The sequence below is a fragment of the Mugil cephalus genome, chromosome 2, assembly GCF_022458985.1.
Source record: "Mugil cephalus isolate CIBA_MC_2020 chromosome 2, CIBA_Mcephalus_1.1, whole genome shotgun sequence".
NCBI lineage: Eukaryota > Metazoa > Chordata > Actinopteri > Mugiliformes > Mugilidae > Mugil > Mugil cephalus.
This window is the reverse complement of record NC_061771.1, coordinates 33,379,584-33,388,188: the sequence shown is the minus strand read 5'-3', so window position 1 is coordinate 33,388,188 and position 8,605 is coordinate 33,379,584. Positions and strand designations below refer to the sequence as shown.

Below are 8,605 nucleotides of genomic sequence, written 5' to 3'. Positions count from 1 at the left end.
TAATGAGCAGAAACTATATATAATAAATTATATATATCCACAATATCTACAAACAACAACATCCATTTAAAAATGTTCCATGAGTGAAAGTCTCTGTGTCTAAGTGTTTTTCTTTGTCACAGACAGTATTTATTAGTAGTAGTATTTAGTCGGCTACTACTATTTGATTTAACTTGTGTCTTGTGTGTCGTAGTGCGAACAGTCAGTGCTGATCTCTATATTTCCTACATTATTTGTGGCCGATGAACGCAGCAGGAAGCGTCATGTGACTCATTGGAGCAGGAAACGGAAAGAAGAGACATTTAAAACCGGTGTGGAAATAATTTGACTTGTGATTATTTGCAGGAGAAATGTTTAAAATAAAAAAGGATGTTTATCTGAGTCTGTTCTACCAGGATTCATTTTAACCTGGATGTTCATTTATTTTCACTGAACAAGTTAAAGCTGATCCTCTATGTATAAAAACACATGAACTGATGGAGAGTGTAGTTGATCGAACGTCTCTTTTTTTCTGTTAAAACAAAATGAATTAAATGAAATCCAAACACATTATTTCTAGAGAAAGTGTGAGTTATAAATGATAAATGATGACGACGTGCAGCGCCACATCAGTGTCTGGCTCCCCACATCCATTATTATTATTCGTTTTCTTTAATCTGCAGGTGTAATATATGCTCTGTGCACGTTTGGACATGGCTGTGTGTTCTTTAACATACGTCTCCCACTGTGTGGTGGTCATAGACAAACCTAAAACCCTGTCCCACTGTTGTTTAGTGGGTGACAGATTGTGTGGTGAGACGTGGGACAGAAACTACTCCGCCACCTGAAGCAGTCGTCCTGAACCTGTGGTCAAAGTCATCGTCGAGCCCAGTGGATTCCTTTTTTGTTTGTTTCGTTCCTAATCCTTAGAGGGCACCGTATCTCCATCCTTCACAACCTGCCCCAATTCTTCTATTCGTGTGTTTTTTGTTAGAGTTCTTCCCCCAGCTTTAAATTAGGGCTTGTTCCAGACAGGACAAAGACACCGGCTCAGCTACCTGAATTAAAGGGTTATCCTTTATCTGGGATGGACCATCAAGCTTTTAACGACACGTCTTTACTTCATTCGGAAAGAATCTTGTCTTCTGTCCATTCCCAGCCGCCTGGTTCACTCCAGCATGTATAGGCCCATAATATGACAAATAGAACGAATAAACTACTCCCGATCCTCCACCTCTCCTAGATCTCACCAGTCTTTTATAACCAGTTCTTGGTTTCTTATCTTTCCATAAGAAAGTCACGAGTAACTTAATCATTTTTTAAACCAATTTTAAGCGGGACACAAGATACAGGAAAACATAATCTCTGTAAAATGTTTTAATCATTTGTTAAAATGAATAAAGTGAATGACAAACATTTTTATATCTGCTGAAATAAAAACGACCAAGAAACTTCAAACTTTAAAATGCGATTTATTGTATTTCAAACGTAGAAAACTGTGAAAAAAAAGTGAAAACAAGACGTGTTCAGATTCTCAATCAGCTCAAAATGGAAGAAAGATGTTGGAGCGTTACCGGTTTCATGCATTGCTTTTACTTTCTGATAATTCACCATCACATCATTGCTGATATTTTAGATGCTCTGTTTGGATACAAGGATCATTTTAGATTTAAAAAATAAAACAAAACCAAAGCAGAAAACCCAGATCCAACAATACACTCACACCTTTAAGTAACATTTATGCTTTCAATAAAACACACGTGGTAGAAATAAAACCCAAATCAAACCTCAACCAAACTAATCAACAATATTATTCATTTCACAAATATCAGTTTGAACTTTTCTACACTTCTTTTAAATGAAAATGTAAAATCTTTTAAGGCAGTTTAATGATTCATTGATGTTTTTCATCAAACATTTGGATTCTTATATTTGATATTTCTTTTATAAAGTTTTACTTAGTCATGTTGCATGTGTACATATTATATTTTTCTTTTAATAAAGTGCTATTTAAAGAAATAATAAATTACAGCATTTGTTCTAGAGCTGCCAAAGAGGAGGAATAAAGTTTACAGTGTTTTGTAAACTGATAAAGACACGATATTTCCCACTAACTGTTTTCTGTAACTCTATTTGTTGTTTGTGAACATATTGGTGTGTGTTTAATGCTCAAAATAGATATATATACAACTAAAAAGGCTATATATAGAGAGAGAGAGTTGCCTTTACAGTCTGTAAATCATTATTAGAGCTGAAGATTGAAACACACACACACACACCACCTTTAACCACAGGTCAGTATCTAGACGTTAATAGACATTAGTCATTAACTGAACCAAAACCAGTCAGACTCTGATGGTTTTACCCTCAGAGTTCAAACTTCCTCCAGTCTCTTAGACCTGAACGTCTTCTCTAAACTCCACACGTCCAGATGACTCTTTAAACTCTGTTTGGATATAAACCAGGACCTGGAGGACTGAGAACCTCCACAGACAGACTAACGTCCTGGTGTTTTCAGAGACTGATACATTTCATAGGCCCGTTGGTTTTACTTTGGCAACGACTTCCTGTAATTTCTACAGTTTATTTTCATTTCATGATTATATCCGATACGTACAAAGACTCGAGTTCTGAGGCCAATCAAGAAGATTGTGTGATGGATTAAAAGGCACATTCAGTGAATCAGGGTGGTCAGTGAGAAGCTAGGATGTTGACAGGAAACATTTGCCTTCATCACCTCAGTAGAAACAAGGAAACCTAATTCAAGTGTATGTCTGTCTTCAAACAACAAGTCCGGGCGTCTTTGATCCAGCTTGTTTCCCAACTACAAGGTGGATAAAAAGTCTTTCCAGTACAGTGACATTGGTTCTTATGGATATGAACATTAACAGGTTGGCAGCAGAGAGTCCGTACAGCCTGTAATTCATCTGGAAGGCCAGCATCTGGTCTGAGGGAGTAAATCCCTTCAGGTGAGCAGCAAAACTCAAAGTCACTCCAGCTATAAAAGAAGAAGAGGTCCAGCATGATGATACTGGGTCTGGCCTGGTCTGGTTCCGATTTCTGACGTCTTCATAAAACCATCGTGTTAAAAGTATTCTGGTTCCCTTTGTTCCTGAACCAGTAGACACACCCTCATCCTGGTTCTGTTTCCATGGTGGCCAACCTTTCACTACAGTCTTCAACTGTAAACACATTTGCCTCTAAATGTGGCCCCACCACCTCCTAAGGCCGAGCATCGATTCTGGCTCAAAATGATTTAACTAAACTAAACCTCATGTTGTTGCCACTGGCTCCAGAGGTTTGTAGCATCTCCTCAATCTTTTTATCTAACTCTCCTCTGCCGCCAGACTTTTTAAATCCAGTCATCTTTCAGTCCTGGAGCTTCTGTCATGTCTTGCATCTTGTGTGTTTTTGCCAAATCAGCAGAACAGCAAGATTTCCAACAGGAAGAGGATTTTAGGAATCGATACTGGATCTCTCAAATCAAGATCGTATCGATTCTGAAAATCCACTTCCTTTAAAATGATCCCAGCGTCTTTTGAAGTCGTTCTTAAAACCCATAACTGAAGCAGTGTGAGATAAAGGACTGAAAACCACGTCTGAAACTAGAAACAAGATGGAACCTGCACATGAAGAAGTGACACGTTCAGGCGTCTGAAAACAGAAAAGAAAAGTTGAGCCAAGTGAGGAGGATCCTGATTAAGACTCCCCTGGTTCTGGTTCTGTCAGAGGAGTTTGGGTCTGGATGGGTTGGCCCTGACCGAGGAGTAGGCCCCTATGTGTGTGATGAGGTTGGGTTCCACGCTGTGAGATCTCTCTCCAGGAACTGTCCTGGCCATCTGATACAGAACCATGTCTTTGGCGTTGCCCTTGACGCAGAAGGACCCATCCAGATACTCAGCGACCCTGAGGGAGGCGTTGCCAGGGTAAAGCATGGCTGGCGTGCAGCACTCGGTGGCCGGGGAGACTGCATAGAGCTGAGGGGAGAGCCTCCGCACCTCCAGCAAGTAGTGGCGGCCAAAGAGCTCAGCTGCAGCCATGAAGTAGATGGTAAAGAAGAGGAGGTGGCTAGTGGACAGCGTGAAGGAGAAGGAGCAGGGTCTCCAGTAAGGGGCGGTCAGAAGGAGGACCGTGGCTCCCACCAAACCCAGCCCTACCCACTCCAGGATGCGGTAGGGCTCGGGGTTCCAGTAGCGCTGCAGCCGTTCAGGGTGATACAGCTTGATGTAAAGAGTGTGGAGGGCAAAGCGACGGGACAGCAGCTCCTTCACCACCCTGAAAAAATCCCTCCTGGGCAAAGCGTCATCCTCCAGGACCACCATGTTCCTGGGCTTCACCAGCTCCCATCCCTTACGGAGACAAAAGACATAGTCCCTCTTCTCTTTCTCAAAGGTGTTGATGCCCTCCCAGTTCCTCTGCTCATCCTGAGGGGAACGCCTGATTACCCGAAAATGGGACTCCAGCAACTTGGCATCCTGGTTTTCCTGGGGGGCTCTTTCCACGTCGCAGAGCAGCACCTCTGCACACCGGCGCTCCCCACATTCTCCCATGATGCTGCTCAGCTGGAGCATCACCTGCAACAGGTAGTGGAAGTCCCGCCCCTCGTTCCGCCTCGACGTCACCACAGTCACCAGCAGCTCTGGATTCTGGTCAATGTCTCTGAATTTGAAGGACGCCGTCCGGGTGGAGCTCCGCCAGAAGTCCAGAGCGTCCTGGCCTCGCGCTCGGCTTTCCTTCAGGACCTTCTCGCTCATGGAGTCCAGGTACATGGACTTGATGTAGTAATAGGAGTAGAGCAGCCGATGGCAGCACAGAGGAAGGACGACGCAGAAGGTGATGACGGACAGGGCGAGGGCCTGAGTGACGGGGCTGGACCATCGCAGAGACTGACTGAAGAACACTTTATATCGAGGCATCGGTGAAGCAGCTGAGAGAAGAACTGGCTGCGGAGGGTCAGTCAACGTCTATATGTCCCAGTTTGGTTTGGAAGACAACCAGTCAAACCTGTTGACAACGAGTCGGCTCTTGGCACTTGTTGGTGTTGTAAACAGAGAGTGGAGAGTTCCAGCATGGTCCTTAGTGTCTGGCCCTGCTCCAGCGTCTGTAGGAAAAGGCAAGAAGAGTTTTTTAAGTCAATAAATTACAGCCTTCCAGTCAGAAATGTTCTGGTCTCTGGACTTAAAAACTGAGTGAAAACTACGAGTTATGAACCAGCCAGAATAAAAAACGAGTCCTGGCTTAAAAACAAACAAACAAACAATGACTTTAGCTTTAATTTTTAGTGAAAGCAGTTTAGAGAGTTCAGGTTTTCAATAAAACCGTTCTTGAAACTGGAATCAGAATCGAATGAATCGAGGGAAAAACCAGCGACACTCTCTCTCTTCTGGATGATGAATTATATCTCCTTTGTTATTTATCCTTTAAATGTCGTCTTATAGATGTTTTAATGAAGACACACGTTTCAACACAAGCTGCATGTTTTATAACTTCTGCACAAATTCATTAAAAGACAAAGATGTCTGAGATCAGATCAGATCAGGTCCAGATTCTGCTGGACTGGGATCTGCACCAGGACTTTAAGTGAAGTTCAGTGAGAGGAAGAAGATCAGACGGACTTCAGAAGAACATTACAGCTGCAACAACCAGAAGAACAAAGAAAGTGAAAGGATTACTTCTGAAGCCGGTTCCTGCTCTTCACATTTGTGTGTTTATTTCCTATTGTGTTGATTTTTAAATGAAACATGCAAAGAGTTCACTGTGGAATATATTTAACTGTTAATAATCATCAGTGGTGCACGTACACTGACACAGAGAAAGGAAAGTATTTATTTACTATATATTATATTACTTGTATGTGTTTGTTATGTCTTACACTGCTTTAGGAGAATACTGGCAGCACAGAGGGATCATTTTATATTAAATATTTGTTTTTTAAGATGAGCTGCTGCTTTATTTATGCCACATTTAAATAAACCAGGACTCTCGGTGACTCGAGTTTCTTGGTAGACCGGTTTGAACGGAATCCAGTTTTTTGTCCTGGCTCAGATCTGTGTGTAGAATCGGATTCAGATCCGGATCCGGCTCGGTTTTAACTAACGACAGCATGCAGCCAGACACACGGAGACACTGCGGTCTCTGCGGACCCCCCTGGAACCAGAACCACTCAGTGTGTCCAAACTGGAACATCTGGGTGGTGTCGTTTTCTCTGTGTTTACTATTCGGTCGGTGAGCTCGGCTGTAAACCGGATCTGAAAGCCCCCGGTCAGACGGTAGAAGGAGGGAGATGGGGGGAGGTGGTGTCGGGGGGTGAGAGGAGGTGAAGCACTGAGACATGACGGAGAATGGTGGAGTGTTACGGAGAAATAAAAGCAGGACTCACCGTTGGTCATGGAGCTGTTGGTGTGTGAGGCCCACGGACACGTCCTCGACTACGGTAATAGACCTGCACACCTACCGTAATACCGACTAAACAGGCGCAGAGCTGAAAATAGGACGAGGCTCTGACCAGAAGGTGGCGCCAGCGGACCTGGGAAAAGTCTGCAACACAACCTCCACCTGAAAACACCTCTGAGCGGAGCTCCTCCCCTCTAGTCTGTGGGCGGAGCTCCTCCAGCTTTGATCCAAAAAGAAGCTTCTCCAGTGTCTCCAGGTTTATTTCCTCCAGTGTTTTATTCAGATCTTGTATTGATGATGTCAGACTCTGAGTCTCCAGCTCATCCCAAACCTTCTCTGTGGGGTTCAGGTCTGGACTCTGGTCTCATGCTCCCTGAACCTCTCTGCCCCGAGAAATGTGAGGGAGAGAGAGAGAGGGAGGTTTAGCTTTTTTTGCACTGAGACAGATGTTAATGGGAATAATTTCTGGAGAGAGAGCTCAGCCATCCACAGGACGTCAACACTCTGACCTACCGTAGCCTACGCTCTGTCAGATGGAACAGAAGACATACGGGTTCGATATTCAGATTCATTCATCAACACTAAAAAAAGACGAATACACCTAGTTTATGTCGTCTTGTCTGGAAAAGTGTGATGTGTAGATAGTTTGTCTGCTAAAAAGGAAAAGAGTTTTTGAAATATCTCCTCCTGTGTTTTAACATCAAACCAGAACAATGAACAAATGAAGCAATTAGGTGTGTGTGTGTGTGTATGTGTGTGTGTGTGTGTGTGTGTGTGTGTGTGTGTGTGTGTGTGTGTGTGTGTGTGTGTGTGTGTGTGTGTTGTCTTGTACACAGTTCAAAGTTCCTTATTTGATAAACTTGATTGTGGATTGATGGACTGATTTACATAGTAGCATAAATGTTATGAATGTATATGAATAAAATGTAAATGTCCCTTTGAGTAGGTGTTTAGTATAGATGGGTAAACTGTGGAGCTGCAGGCCTGGCGACGCCTCTGGACCGTAGAGAATATGGAACGTGAAGCACCTTTTATCTTTATTATCTGTCAGAAACACACCCTTTGTTCTTGACCGTGTCAGTTCTCATACAGGAAATTCCTCGAGGGCTGAATGTGTATCTGTCCTCAGATCCTGACCTGATCTGGTCTCTGGGTTCAGTCGTGTAACACGTCAGATCACATCAGACTTTATTTATATAGAACGCTTCATGCAAAACAAATGCAACATTACTTAGAGTTTAAAATAATCTAGAACAGTGGAATAAATGTATTAAAATCAGGTGTGTGAAGCTTTAATGCCATAAATAAAAAAACTAATGTGATAAAATAGAACCAAGACAAATTAAAATCCTGTAAAAGCCTGAACACTTTCTGCGTCTGTTTGGAATAATGGAGGTGTATTAACTGTCCTCTGTCCTGTCCTGTACCTGTCCACTGTCCACTGGCCTGTCAAATGTCCTGTCCACTGTCCTGTCCTGTACCTGTCCTGTTCCTGTCCTGTCTTGTCCTGTCCTGTACCTGTCCACTGTCCTGTCCACTGTCCTGTCCACTGTCCTGTCCTGTTCCTGTCCTGTCCTGTCCTGTCCACTGTCCTGTCCACTGTCCTGTCCACTGTCCTGTCCTGTTCCTGTCCTGTCCTGTCCTGTCCTGTCCACTGTCCTGTCCACTGTCCTGTCCTGTCCTGTCCACTGTCCACTGTCCTGTCCACTGTCCTGTCCTGTCCTGTCCTGTCCACTGTCCTGTACCTGTCCACTGTCCTGTCCACTGTCCTGTCCTGTTCCTGTCCACTGTCCACTCTCCTGTCCTGTCCTGTCCTGTCCTGTTCCTGTCCACTGTCCTGTCCTGTACCTGTCCACTGTCCACTGCCCCGTCCCTTCGTTCTTCATTCTGATGCTGAGCTGTTACAGGTCCCGATTTTCAGATTGCTGATAAAGCGTCTGAAGGACGTCAGACAAATATTTGAGACGTTCAGATCAGAGATGGAACATGTGATGGAGATAAAGTAGATGAAGTCCTGTGTGTGTGACGTAGGTGGCGCTGCATGGAACGCAACAAACACTATGAACAACTAGACACACTAATTATTATGATCTGGACACTGGACCTGACTCCAAATACACCATCAGCCACCACCAGCATCTGTATCTATCTATCTATAGCATCTATACACTAGCGTCTGTACACTAGCATCTATAAACTAGCATCTGTACACTAGCATCTATAAACTAGCATC

The 8,605-nt window shown here is 43.6% G+C and overlaps 1 protein-coding gene across 1 annotated transcript; it reads right to left on the bottom strand.

Moving 5' to 3' along the window:
* Positions 1-1,431: 1,431 nt before the first annotated feature.
* Positions 1,432-6,573, bottom strand: pgap4 (post-GPI attachment to proteins GalNAc transferase 4). The gene is made up of 2 exons (XM_047577568.1): positions 6,359-6,573; positions 1,432-5,080 (listed from the first exon to the last, which is right to left on the bottom strand). The coding sequence occupies exon 2, from the start codon at positions 4,893-4,895 to the stop codon at positions 3,705-3,707; it is 1,191 nt and encodes a 396-aa protein (XP_047433524.1). The 5' UTR covers positions 4,896-5,080; positions 6,359-6,573; the 3' UTR covers positions 1,432-3,704.
* Positions 6,574-8,605: the final 2,032 nt, after the last annotated feature.

Bases quoted from the DNA above. Each gene is read 5' to 3' on its own strand.
- pgap4 (XM_047577568.1), bottom strand. From the start codon at position 4,895: ATGCCTCGATATAAAGTGTTCTTCAGTCAGTCTCTGCGATGGTCCAGC.